This window comes from Trichoplusia ni, unplaced genomic scaffold (assembly GCF_003590095.1).
Source record: "Trichoplusia ni isolate ovarian cell line Hi5 unplaced genomic scaffold, tn1 tig00003150, whole genome shotgun sequence".
NCBI lineage: Eukaryota > Metazoa > Arthropoda > Insecta > Lepidoptera > Noctuidae > Trichoplusia > Trichoplusia ni.
In genome coordinates, this window is record NW_020800342.1 from 198,789 (window position 1) to 213,361 (window position 14,573).

General features: G+C 37.0%; 1 protein-coding gene across 1 annotated transcript; it reads left to right on the forward strand.

The window, feature by feature from the left end:
• The first annotated feature begins 9,973 nt into the window (after window positions 1–9,973).
• LOC113507796 lies at window positions 9,974–13,904 on the forward strand. Its single transcript, XM_026890722.1, has 2 exons — window positions 9,974–10,091; window positions 10,168–13,904. Exon 2 carries the CDS (start codon window positions 10,185–10,187, stop codon window positions 11,685–11,687), a length of 1,503 nt encoding a protein of 500 aa, XP_026746523.1. The 5' UTR covers window positions 9,974–10,091; window positions 10,168–10,184; the 3' UTR covers window positions 11,688–13,904.
• The last annotated feature ends 669 nt before the right edge of the window (window positions 13,905–14,573 follow it).

Consider the following 14,573-nt stretch of genomic DNA (forward strand, 5'->3'; position numbering starts at 1 on the left):
TAAAAAATGCATTTTTAATTTATTGAAATCTCAAAAATACCTATTTTTTTATCTTGAACGTGTTCTATTCATTGGATACATGAACTGGGCTGCTTTTGTAAGACGACTAAAAAATCACGGTGTATAAAAGAAAGTATGGTTTATTTTTTTTGCTCTGATGGCTATGGCCTAAAACATAATATCATCCTGCATATCACGTCTTAAATGTTGCTAATTATAGCAATGCCTATAAGTACAAACTATATGTGTTACGTATGTTACCTAAAGCGATACTCAATTACGCAACAGTTCACCACAAAAATCCTCTCATATTTCTGACACTAAAAAAGGCTGCATTTTTCAAATAGCTTGTAGGCACGTCCAGCCTCCTAACTCAGCTTTATTCAGGAACGTGGGTTATGCTCACGGCACATAAATCTGGAGGGTAGGCAGGAGTGCAAGAGCCGTACCATGACGTCTACGTAGCGTGCCGTCTCGCTTGCTCAAGATCAAATACTTCATTTTAAAGATGGTGGTAGGTTAGCAGGTGCAGATACCAGTGAAGTTTGCTATGCGCGGTCACGCACCGGCAACTGCACCCATTTGCATACTGTCTCCTGAATATTCACTACTACAGGCCTATGCTCACAAGGAATACACGGCCATTGAGGATAGTGTTATCTACCTATACCCCGTAGCTAATGGATTCATCTAACTGCCTGTAGCAAATAATAGAGACCTGGTGGCAACCGGTATATCTTAGTGTGAATCTCAGTTCATTTTTGCCTGGCAATTGCCAAGCAAAAATGAACTGATATTCAATAATTCGAACTAACGTGTGAAGGCGAATGACCGGGTATTGCAGCGAAGGTTGGGGGATGCCTATTTCTAGTAGTGGACCACGAAAACCTGTATTGACTGATATATTGATAACGTGTAGTTCATTGGTAATAAGTCAGTCTAGTTTTTAAATTTTAAAACAGTAAGTAAAGTTGCAGGCGTACGTGGTTACAACAGTGCCTGAAAAAAAAAAAGAAAAGTCTTAAAGAAAACATTATGACCGGTGTTGAAAAGAGATGCCGCTTTACGCCGGATATGGTGCTGTCACGCTTCCGCAATCATAATGATTGTATATTAAGACTTGTTGTAGTTCCTCTGAAAACAAATATATATTCGCGTTAATTTTGTAGCTGATCTGTGTTTGGAAGACTAAACTCTCAACTACTCTTGCACTTCGTCCTAAACTTGTGACTCGTTAAGCACACGCATTCAAAACTGCTTCAAAAACTTTATTTAGCTTACTTTAAAACTTATTTGTACTTCAAAATCTCTTCTGTTGAAGTTCCTGTATTATATTCCAAACAAAGTTGGTATCTGGAAATATTTCTAGACTACATACTCAAACAAAATAAGAAATAGCCTAGTTAGTTACGCAGATCAGTGAATGTATAGAGAAACTTTCTGGTTCTTGTGACTTATTAGCTATAGAGATTACTTTTGTAATGGATAGGAGATGGTTCTCAATTCCACCGTATTAACAATAGGAATTTCTGGAGAAGCTTGTGGAAACCGTCCCATTACCCTATTTTAGATTTATTGGTTAGGGTATCGGGACCGAATTTGTCGGTGTCCCGGATTAAGAATAATTATTTAAAATCGCTGATCCTAGTGACAACTTTATGAAATCCTGATATATGAACTTCAAACAATCTAAATTAATGAATTCGTTCTGTTTTGAATGTAGTTTTAGTCAAAATAATAGTAAGTTTCGTGAGCCGGATTCATAATAATTTATTACTTTATCACTAGCTGTTCTAGACGGATAAGACAGATTCATTTTTTTTATAATATCTTAAAATAGCCAATGCCTAATACTCCGTCATGATTACATACATGTATGATCACAACAAACAACACATCAACACTTAATCGAAACAATAAAGCTTATCCTTTTTACGGTCTATTTTTAATTCTTACTATACTTTACCGCAGTATATAAACCGGCGAAATGAAGGCCTTATTTAAAAACAAACATCCCATTAAAAACAAAATCAATTAGGATTTATTTTTCGCACTTTCACTGGGACGAATATCGCTGAAAGCCGGAGGTCGAAATTCCCAACCCCTGAGGCCTATTTTGTCCCGTCAAAGTGACGTTCTTAATAAAAAGTACCACGTCATATCGCCCCGAGATTTCCCACAAATTCTTCGCTTTCTTTTTTTGTTTACAAAGGCGTGGGTGCGATCCCCAATGGCCTGCCGACCGCACAAATAACGGCTTACAATATTTTTAACGAGCTATAATGGTTAAAGTTGGTTAATGCGTTCACTTCCCTAATGGTTGTTTCTCTCGCCCTAGTTTTTCAGTTTCTTCTATCAGATTGCACAAGTTTGCATTTGTTTGCTTCGTATTTTTTCTGATTCAACGAATATTTAATAAGTTATAACGGTTGTTTGTTTCTGCTTCCATAAGCTTCTCTAGATCTAAGCATAATGTGGTCATGTTGGATAAAGGCATGACACCGTATTTAAAAAGAATAAATATCATTTGGACTCCGAAATTTTGGATCTGAAACAGGCTGAGATAACGAACAAAATCCAACCTTTTTTTAAAGCAAGGTAAATTGATTTATGCATTGGATACTCCATGGAGAATGGGAGTGGATATCACGTAGGTCCGTAGGTCGTAGCCCGAAGTCCGCGGGTCACATCGAACGTAGGCGTACGTGGCTACGTGCAGTCGCCAGGGAGGGCAGCGCAACGTCGCGACACGCCACCTCTTGCCTGTAATATTTGATGCTGTTGCTCTGCAGATGCACTTTACCAACCTGAGTTGAAGGAATTATGTTTTGTCCCTTTAGTAAAAACATGCAACAGTTTACACTATTTTCTAAAATCCATATTTCGGAGGCCTAAAAAAATATACTTAAAGCATCTTTTAATTCTCAATATTCTGCAGATATAACTATAATATCTATAAGTAAACTAATAAAAGAACCTAAGTTCCATCTCTAAATCATATTGTTATAAGCTACAAATGAAGCCTCAAAATTCCGTTTCTCCCGGTTTCTAACTACAAACAATCCACCATTAATGTACAAACAGGAACGCTTTACAGACATAAGAGGCAAATCTAATTAAACTCCAATTCCATTTATCAAAGGCATGCAATTACTAGTTTCACACAAATTATCGCGCGCAGCACTATAATAGTGACGTTTACATGGACGCCTGGATCCTTCACTCGTTAGTCAACTTACCGTCTACATACAGCCAAAGGCCTAACGCCACCTCACTACTTCAGTTATGGGAAAGAGACAGCTTTATGCCTTGTAGAGCGCTGTCACACTTCCACAACTGTGACAGGAGTTGGTGGTTGGTGTACTCCATTAACGTAGACAACACTGGTTTGGTTATCACGCCCGACGTGAAATCGCTTCACTTTGTGGTGTAAACGACAATCATTTTCTATCCTTTGACGAGGTTTGTGAGACCGCGGAAAATGGGAATGCTTTTTTTGTGTCTGGGATGTCTGGCGGTTTGCCTGTTGTTATAAGAATTTTAAAAGTTTAACGAGGAGGTAGGTTAAGTAAGTGACGTCTTACTAAGTAACTGACGTTCATTACATGATTTCCTATAATTGACATTGGTTTTGTATTTCAATTTAAAAAATTTAACGCATAGACTAGAACATTAGCTCCGTGTTATTTTGCGAATTAAAAATAGTCAAAACAGTAATTGTGTTATTAAAACCAGCTTAACGTACAGAGTGAACTCTAATACTTGTGCAACAGTGTTATCTAGTGTAAATATTCATCATACACAAAGTTATAAACATTTTAAATTGCAAATTGAACTATCGTAAAAGCTGCTTAAAAAAAAGCTTAACAGTGAATAAATTGACAACAGTGTGTTTAAGTGTTCCTAATTGCACCGGTAAATAATATAATATAGTGATTTTATGCCAAAACAGTGAGTCAAAACATTTTTTTTTTTCAAAAACCGTTAACAATAACAAACATTTTTAAATTACCGCCAATAACCCAGTACAAAAAATAACGAAATATTGTACTATTCACAACAAGACATATTTCAACCCAACAGACTAATGTTTATATAGTCTTGAGGCTAGCGCATCATATTGCAGCGCACTTGTCGTCGAGTTCAAATCCGGTCAAGAGTACAGTTCTTTTTTCCATATTTATAATATTCATTATTTGATTTCACAACAAAATAATGAATTTCTTCGACAACATAACATTTAGGAAAGCAAAAAGACATTCCCTAGCAGAAATGTCCGAAGACAACAGTTTAAATAGTTCGAAGACAGGTGGCAGCACTAGCAGCCTACCAAATGTATCAACCGATGAAAACACTGTTCAAAATCTTCAAAGTCAAGTCGATTTACTCAGTTCCCGACTTAATTTAGCAAATGAAGAAATAGATAAATTAAAGCAAGAAAACACAAATCTAAAAGAAGATGTTGGTAAATTGAAAAATAAAAATATTGCCATCAAAGCGTCAAGTGAAGTTATTACTCCTATGAAATGCTCAAAACAACGGTCCACAATGCCTCATACCATGTCCCCTACAAAGAAACAGAAAAAACTATCTACTTCAGAAAGAAATGAAAATGTATCCAGTGAATATATATTAAACCTTCAACGAAACATTTCTGACCTCCAGCAACAACTACAACAAGCCAAGAATCAGATAACTGAGCTCAACATGGAAATTGCGAAATTACAACAGTCATTCCAAAGGAAAGAAATAGACCAGGAACTTGTTACAGGCAGAAGCATAACCCGAGATACATCAAACAAGCAAAGAAAGCTATGTATCCTAACTAATACCGACTCATGTGGTTCATTGCAGATAGTAGAAGATACATTCAGCTGCGATTTTGAATATATTCGGTATATGCGACCCAATTGTGATATTAAGCACTTACTTGAGAACATTGATGGCAAACTGGTAGATTACAATAAGAGTGATTACTGTATTATAATGTTAGGGAAAAAAGACTTAGAACTATCAGGTGATTATACAAAAATTATAAACACATTAAAAGAAAGTCTAGAACAAGTTAATCATACTAACATAATAATATGTACTCCCACATACGTATGTGGTGCTCCTATATATAACTATAATTAAAAATTCAGTGACCCGCGGGTACGCGTGAGGTGCGGTCGCGTCATTCACCTACGGTGCTAGAAAAATGACGTCGAACTCGAAAGTAATTAAGTGCAATAACTGTAACATTGTGATATGTGAGGTGTTAGCCTATGTCCAGAACAAAATGGATGTTATGGATGAGGAAAGCTTAATGAGATTGTGTGTCACAAGTTTTTCTGAAGAGGAGATTGAAGCGGCTAAAAACTTGCTTTTCGATTCGATCACTACTACAAGACGTAAAATTTCGCGTAAGAGAGAAGGAAAATCACAGAGGGATCTTGCTGATATAATTACATTATTTAAAGAAACAGATCCGGAATTAGTACCCATATTTGTTGCTCGGGAACTACATAAATTACCACCAATATCGTTTGATCATCTGGATGCAAGTAAACTTCTGAAGGATATTTTGTTGTTGCAAAACGAACTAAAGATTATTAAGGATTCCTACGTGACTAACAAACAGTTAGATGATTTAAAATTACATATTGAGCAGTCCAAACACCAAACATTGGATTGTACAATAACTGATCTACCTCACAATACAGAAAAGCAAAACATAGCGATGACGCAGTCGTTGGCGGGTTGTCGCGAGCAAAGCGATGATACTCCGTCCCTGTCATACGCGGAATGCATCAATCGGTCTCTCGCTCTCTCACATACAAGCACGCGCGTGGAGGCCTCAACCGCGGTTTCGACACAGGTGCAACGCAAGCGCGCGAATCCTGAGCGCCCGAGTGTCGTACCGGAGACGGCGCGGTCTATATCACAAGCGATAAGCGGAAGCGAGAAAATACAACCAGATAAAGAAGAGAAGAATGGATGGACAATTGTACAAAAAAAGAAGCCAAAGTACAAGTTTGCAGGAAGTAGAGGAAAAGCGGCTTCGGATGTGGATATGAAATTTAAAGCTGCGGAAATAAATATTCCATTATTTATATCCCGTGTAGCTAAAGAAGTTACTGACAGCGACATTGCTGACTACATTCTGTCAAAGACTCAAACTGCAGTAACAATAAAGAAAATTATAATGCAAAAGGAAAGAAATTATAATGCATTTAAAATCTTTGTACCACACCACAAGCTCGCAATGTTTTTAGATGATAGTCTGTGGCCAGAAGGTGTGTCTTTTAGGCGCTTTGTTTACTTTAATAAAACTAAGAAGGCCGAAAACAATGTTGTGAATAGTGATGTGATACAAAACAATTAATAATGGGTATACAAACAAATACAACTGCAACAACTACTTTATTTAAATTTGTCAGTTTTAACTGTAAGTCGATAAAAAGATCAATTGATTGTGTCAGAAAATTGTGTCAGTCGGCGGATATCATAGCCTTACAAGAGACCTGGCTACTTCCCTATGACATACCGATACTGGGCACTGTTGACCAGGAGTTCGCATACACGGGCACGTCAGCAGTGGATATTTCAAACGGTGTTTTGAAAGGAAGACCTTACGGTGGCGTGGCAATACTGTGGCGTAAAAGTGTGTTCAAAGAGGTGACTGTTATCGAGTGCAATAATCCGCGTATCAGTGCAATAAAAGTGTCTATGAAAGACCGCGCATTTCTTGTGTTTAGTGTTTACATGCCGACAAATGGAATAGACAATTTGGAGGAGTTTACGACATGTTTTGGCGAGGTATGTGCGATAGTTGATCATTACGCTATAGAATCTATTTACGTACTAGGAGATTTTAATGCTCATCCGGGAGAACTGTTCGGTAACGAGCTAATTAATTTATGTATGGACCAACAATGGTCCTGTGTGGATATAGATGTGTTAGGAAGTGTATTAAGTAATTATACATTTATAAGCGAGGCTCACGGGTGTGTGAGGTGGCTCGATCACTGTGTTACTAGTCATTCTGCCAAACAAACTATTAAGAATGTATTTATTAATTATGACACGTTTTGGTCTGATCATTTGCCCCTAGTCATTGAGTGTGAATTAAGTGCAATTATATGTAAAAATAGTAATTATAATAAAAATATAAAAAATAAAGCTGTTTGGGGCTATAGAACTAAAGAACAAATAAAAAGCTATACCAAATTGTGCAATAGTAAACTGAAATTAATAGATTTTCCTGTTGAATTAAGAGAATGTAGTTATGATATTTGTAATTGTAAGGAACATAGAAATTGTCTAGATAAACTATATAAGGATATAATAATAGCATTAACAGACTCAGCCATTAACACTTGTGAAACTAAATCTCACTCGCGTAAGAAAAAACATGTAATAGGATGGAATAAGCATGTATGTGAAGCTCACAGGGAAGCTAGGAGTAAATTTTTATACTGGGTTTCTCAGGATAGGCCACAATCCGGTACTATATATGAAGAAATGTGTGAAAGTCGCAAATTATTTAAAAATAGATTAAAGTGGTGTCACAATAACAAAGAACAGATAAAAATGGAAATTATTTCGGAATGTCGTGCTTCTAAAAACTTTAGTGATTTTTGGAAAGCAACCAACAGTTTAAATCATAAGACTGGCCTTCCAGTGAGCGTGGGAAGTGCGAGTGATAGCAGAGATATAGCTGAACTGTTTAGAGAACATTTTACCACTAAGTCTCCACTGGGTTCTTCGTCTGCAGATCCTGGGTCCACCATGACCGGTGAATTGTATAGGGTGTCTGCTAAACAAGTTCGACAAATTGTGAGTAGCATGTCTAGGGGCAAGTCACCGGGTCATGATGGACTCAGTATCGAGCATCTAAAATACGCTGGTGTTCATTTACCGCGTGTGCTGGCAATGTTCTTTACCTTATGTCTGAATCACTCGTACTTGCCTATAGACCTTATGAAAACCATCGTAGTACCAATAGTTAAAAATAAAACTGGAGATTTGTCTGATAAGAACAATTACCGACCGATTTCCTTGGCTACAATTGTGGCCAAGGTGTTGGACAGTGTGCTCGACTCAGAACTTGATAAAAATATTAATATTCATGATGCTCAGTTTGGTTTTCGCGCGGGACTTTCCACTGAAAGCGCAATTCTGAGTCTGAAGCACACTGTCCAATACTACACGGAAAGAAGTACACCTGTGTATGCATGCTTTCTTGACCTCTCCAAGGCATTTGACCTTGTGTCGTATGACTTGTTATGGGAGAAACTCAAGAAAACCCGCGTGCCTACACAGGTACAACGGATTTTTCATTTCTGGTACCAAAACCAGAATAATTATGTAAGGTGGGCAAATGCCTTCTCGGACACGTACAGGTTGGAGTGCGGGGTGAGACAAGGTGGTTTGAGTTCTCCTAGGCTCTTCAACTTGTACGTGAATGAGCTTATAGTTGGGCTCAGCAGCACACGAGTGGGATGCTGGATTGACAACATTTGTATGAACAACTTTAGTTACGCAGACGACATGGTGCTGCTGACCCCAACTGTAAGTGCAATGAGGCAGTTGCTTGCAATATGTGAAACATATAGCATTCAGCATGGATTGATGTACAATGCTAAGAAGAGCGAGTACATGGTTTTCAAGGCCCCCGGTAAATGTACATTGAATGTGCCCGCAATAAAGCTAAATGGCATTGAACTAAAGCGGGTAGAAAAGTTTAAATATCTTGGACATTACGTTACAGAGGACCTTGAGGACCAGGTTGACATAGAACGGGAACGTAGGGCATTGGCGGTTAGAAGTAATATGCTGGCCCGCAGGTTTGTGCGTTGTAGTAAACAAGTTAAAGTCACTCTATTTAAAGCCTACTGTCAGACTTTCTACACGTGCAGCCTGTGGTTCAGATATACGCAGAGGACGCTCAATGCCTTACGTGTCCAATATAACAACGGGTTTAGGATGTTGTTGGGGTTGCCCCGTTTTTGCAGTGCCTCCGGTATGTTTGCGGAAGCCAGGGTAGACGGCTTCCACGCGGTAATACGCAAGCGGCTCGTATCACTACTGAGCAGGGTCAGGAGCAGCACCAACAGCATCCTGCAGGTTATTGCGGAAAAGCAGGACTCAGACATCCTGAAAGCATTTATACGCGCACAAATTTTACTATAAATCTTATTATTTTGTAATTATGTATGGACATTGTTCTGAAATAAAGATTATTATTATTATTTGTATCTCTTTATAGTCACGGGATCACTTCATGTGAAGAGACCCGGTCCTTTTTAAAGGCTTGCACGGGGACACAGGTCCAACATGTAGAGGCCTTGTTGAGAATTTTAATCTAATATGTGACGGGGTATCTACTAGGGATCATTCATCTCCGCTCTATGGGAGAACGGACATGAAGAATCCAAAGTAGATACAAAACTATTGCAAGAATGTGTGTATGAACAATTAGGCTATTATATTATGATAAGTTATGTGGACCAGTTAGTTGGATTTTCCAGAAAACTATGACACCTGCCTCTCTACACATGGTAATGTAAATAAATTGGCAGGCGGTGACTCGCCGCTCACTAGATGGGCCCCCTATGATACCGTCACGATTGACAGCAGGTGGGCAACACCAGTGCGAGCGGCTAGGGGTGTAGAGAGGTGCGACACCGATTTCACCATCGCGGGCTACAGACCCGGAGCGGGTTTCCTTATTATTATTATTATTATTATTATTTATTCAAACACCAGTAAAAAAATATCTAAGGAAAAGTGTGAAGAAATCATACGTTCTCAGCGTAAAAGAATGTGTATAAATTTTACTTTGTTAAAATTAGATCAAAAGTGACTATCAGAAACAAAAGTAGAATACTGACGAAAAAATAAAACCTGTAGTTGTGTTCTCATCTCTATAACACAGGTTAGCCACAATAAAAAAGCTAACATCATTCAATTGTCAGACTGACAGTAGTAGTAGTGTGTGTTCATTCATTTTGATTCATTCATAACAATCATCTGCAATGCTGTGAAATGATTATCCCCTTTTGGAAGTTATTATTTTAATTATTTTTCTGTTCTACACTGAATAGGTAAGTTAAGGAATGTTAATTAGTGTCATATTTTAATGGCATATATACGATCTCAGTGGCTGATAATTCTTTATAGATGCCGCCGGTGAATAAATGAAGTCTTCTCGAAGCTCTTCAGGGACCACAATGAGGAAATATTATCAACTTATACTCGTGATAGTGTGTTTTATAAGCGTAATAACATTACTCATATACCGCCATGAGTATTACAGGCTTAGATATGTGTTGGAGGTGCTGAATTTCTTCGGCAAACCGGGACTCTCTGAGATCGAGTTTTGCGGGCCCGGGTTCAATGCTACGATGTTGTCAGAAATTCTTCGTAACTCGTCGATGGAGATTCGCGAAACACCGCCTCTGTTCCAGCAGATCGATGAGAATTTCTATTCTTATTCATCGTTCTTGAGATCGTACCAGAAATACGATCAGTTGACTCCAACACACGCACATAACATCGACACTATCGTCATCGGTAAGGCGAGTATCCCGCCTAACTTTCGTTGCAACATTTGGTTAGAGAATACAAACAAGCCAAAAGCAGGCCGTTTTAGTTACAAAACAGTTTCAGAACCGACAAATGATTTCCGTTTGTATATCTTCCAATGTTCACTGGGTCAGAATCTGGGGAAACCAAAGGGTGTTAGTTTCTACATCAACGATTACAATATAAACCCTATTCATGCCCCAATTAATAGAGTGATTGAAGTGAACACTAAACGGAAACCTAGAGAAAGCAGCAGCATTAAATTTGTTAATAACATTGAACCAGCTATCTGTGTTATACCAAACCAAGTGCCATTAGTATCCCGAGATTCCTTTATAGAGTTTCTGGTCTTCCACCATATGATGGGGGTTAATGAATTCACAATATATGATAGCATGATTTCCGAGGACATTATAAGGAGACTGAACTTACTGCCGGCCGATATCACACAATGGAATATACAATTCTTCCCTTTGAACTATCCTTTTGTGTTTGCTAAATCTTACAGTATAGTGAAGGATGCAATAGAGCTTGATTGCTTGTTCAGACATTTTCGATTGGATAAAGAAGAGGAGAATAAAGCAAGTCATGCCATGGTATTGTCCTGGGATGAGTTCTTGGCCCCCCGAGTACATAACAACATTAAAGAAATATTCAACGACTTTGACCCAACAAGGAAGTTCAAGACTTTAGAGGTCAAACCTCTTTTGTTTTGCTTGAACCAGCCTGAGGATGATAGAACTGAAGAGGGATTCCCGGATATAATGAGAAAAACTCATTACTATATACTGCCACAGAAGTTGAAGTCTGTTAATGTGAGGAACATGGATTCTATGCAGACATTTGAAGATATCTTCACTCTGAACTCAAGTACTAAAGTAGTTCCAGTTGAGATACTAGGAGCCCATAAATACACAGAGTGTAGGGATCCGAAAATACCCAATCCTTCTGGCACAGGTTACAATGAGACTCAAATGCAAGTATTCCAACACAAGTTTGAAGGTGGGATGGCGAAATTCGGTCAAGCTTTGGTAAACAACAAAATCTACCGCCTGTATAGATCAGGAAAGATATGGGAGAAAGTCACAAATGAATTCGTTAGAGACATGTTATGAAGTGATCATTTTGTTGCTATGGCAAAGCATTGGCCATAAGATTAGATTGTTCCCAGAAATGCCAAGCTAATTTCCATTTTCAGTAGTATCAAAGTAAATTAGCGAATAGTTATCCTAATTTTGAGTAGCACTCGCTCAATTAGAACAAACAAGTATTCATAGTTGCCATTTTATTGAGACAGAAATTGTACATGATTAAGATGTTTATCTTGGTCCGATTATTGGAATTTGTGTGACCTATAAATGTTTATGATGTTGTTACGAGTGGGGCAGTTATCTAAAGATAAGGATTTGTTGAATACAGTAAATACAAGGTGTTTCGAATGTGTGGTCATTTCTGAAGTATAGGAGAGAAATAAAAAATATCCTCCTAACCAAAAAAAAAAAACAAATTACGTTAAAAAAATGTTTTTCAAAACAGTAAAAAAATGTTTTCCTAGTGAAAGTTGATTATTTCTACGTGCTATATAACTTTACTTGGAATATGACCCCAGATTACCGTAACACCCTGTATTTAAATAATTGAAGAGTTTTTGTTACTAACAGATTCAAGTAACGATAAGTCATGTTTTCTTTGGAATATCGCTTTCGGCAAAAAAAAATCCAGCTAAGCTAGATTCAAAAATCAAATTCAAAATTTTCTTAAATTTGAAATTCCTTAGAATCGATTAGGTTATCGTTAAGATGTGCCTTGATAATAGTGGTGGCTAGATAGATAGACCTTCTCAATTCTTCTCCTTAAATATAGAAATAAGATTGCTTCTAGAAGCGTTAATCCAATACTGCCATAGGTAATCGATGAGGCCGTGTTATGACAGTGTAGTGAAACTAGTTTTAGTCACCAATAGGAAAAAGTACGCAAAGCAACACAAGTCCAATTCTTTAATATTGTACTCTCGAAGTATTTAATGAATATCTACGGATCCACAACCACAATATCATGAAGACTATTTCAGCTGTGGAAGCAGGATGCCCCGTCTCTACAACTGCAAAAATATGACTAATGCTGGGGACACACTAACGAGATATGCTATTAATTATCTCGATTATGGACATTATGCCGTTTAGCATTAGACGATAGCTCAAGTGGCGGTACATGAAAAAATTACTCAATTATTATTGCGCTAGTGGGCATTGACCTTAGCCACTAGTGTGGCCCCAGCATTAGGAATATGGGGGTAGTCTCGTTCAGCGTTTGGAGACCTTCATAGATTTACCTTGTGTAAGATAGGATGAACCTTCTACGTCATAACACGGCTAAAAATCGTAAAATAAGTATTTAAGTATTCTCTTTTTTGTATTGAAGTTTAATTTATGGTTGCTAGTTGATCTCTTCCAGAATTTTATTTTTTAATCAATTCGAGCGTAGAGTAAGCTCGTTTGTTTTAAGTTTGTGTGCTTTCAAATTTCTTTATTTTTTATACTATTGCGAAGGTCCGCCTTCTCTTACCGTAATATTGTTGTTGTGTGAGAGTAACGCTACGCTGTGACACTTCCACAAATGAAATATGATAAATGCTGGTAGGGCCCTAGAAGAAATAAGGTTGAATTTACAAAAGCAAGGTTGTAGTCCCAGACCTCAGGTTGTAATGTTCCTGATATTTAACCTTGTATTCTTCTGTGACTTTTTAAGTGCAATAATAAATACATTTTGTTGCGAATAGCTTATTAATGTAAGTCTTCCATTTTATGTTTATATTGTAAGAAAACCACTTGCAGACAACAAAAAATCAGTTTTAAGCAGAAGATTATTACTGTTTTTTATTTATTGAAGGTAGTTCTAGTTTTGTTTTGGTAGTAGGCACTGCTAGCAATGTATCATTTCACATAGTATCTAAGATATGAGCACTAAAAGGTATTCGAATTAATATTAGGCCACTCAATACTAACCATGTTTATAGATTTACAATTTTGTATCACAATACATTTAAATTGTTTAAATAATTGTAAACGGATTGTGGAAATGTTTAAAGTTTGTTGTTTGTAGCTATTAAATGAATTTCTCTTGTTTTAAGATTGTACCACAGATTTTGCAATGAACATTTTAAAGACTGATAAAAATTGCAAGATTCTATTGTAACTGATCTTAAACCATGTGAAATTCATTCAATTGTTACTTTTGTAAGTGGAATGTAATATTCGAATAAGGGATCCGTTGAAACTAAAATCTTTGTTTATTACGTTTGTTTAAAATAAAAACACATGAAATGATACTAAGTAAATGTTTATTTTGTCATCTATACTAAATACAAGTCAGGCGTCGCCTGCAAATCTTCACAGATCAATTTATTAAACACAATTAAATAAAAAAAGAATTACGAATAGACAAACGATATATAACCGATTGTTTTATACAATTAAATTTATATCACTAGAGAAATAAGTACAAGGATAATGAGCACACATTGAGCAATACATGAAGTATTGTCGTTGCCACAAAATAATGGAATTTGGAGGGAACATCAACTTATATAAAGTATTAATATATTTTTTAAAGCTTACATAAATTTTAAATATTGCAACGAGCGAACTTATATTAAGGCTACATTGTTAAGTACAGATTAATATCTCACTAACGCGCGTCTATGCAGGGACAAATACTGAAATATGGAGCTCTATGTTAAATCAGTGATGATTGCGTAATCTTGGGGCATATTTGACTGCCGAAATATTTAAGCCAAATATATATAACACCTTATTCATTATTATTAAAGGGAAAAATAACATTCTATTAACAATTTGAGCAGTCAAATGATTTTGTCGAAGTATACTGTTTAGGAGGGATTGTCGAAAAGAAGGTTTTTAATTTAAGAAGGCACGGACTGTTATACCTGCACACAATGGCATCCAAGTCTTGTGTCAAGCTCACACATCGAAAGGAAGCTG

Bases quoted from the DNA above. Each gene is read 5' to 3' on its own strand.
- LOC113507796 (XM_026890722.1), top strand. From the start codon at position 10,185: ATGAAGTCTTCTCGAAGCTCTTCAGGGACCACAATGAGGAAATATTAT.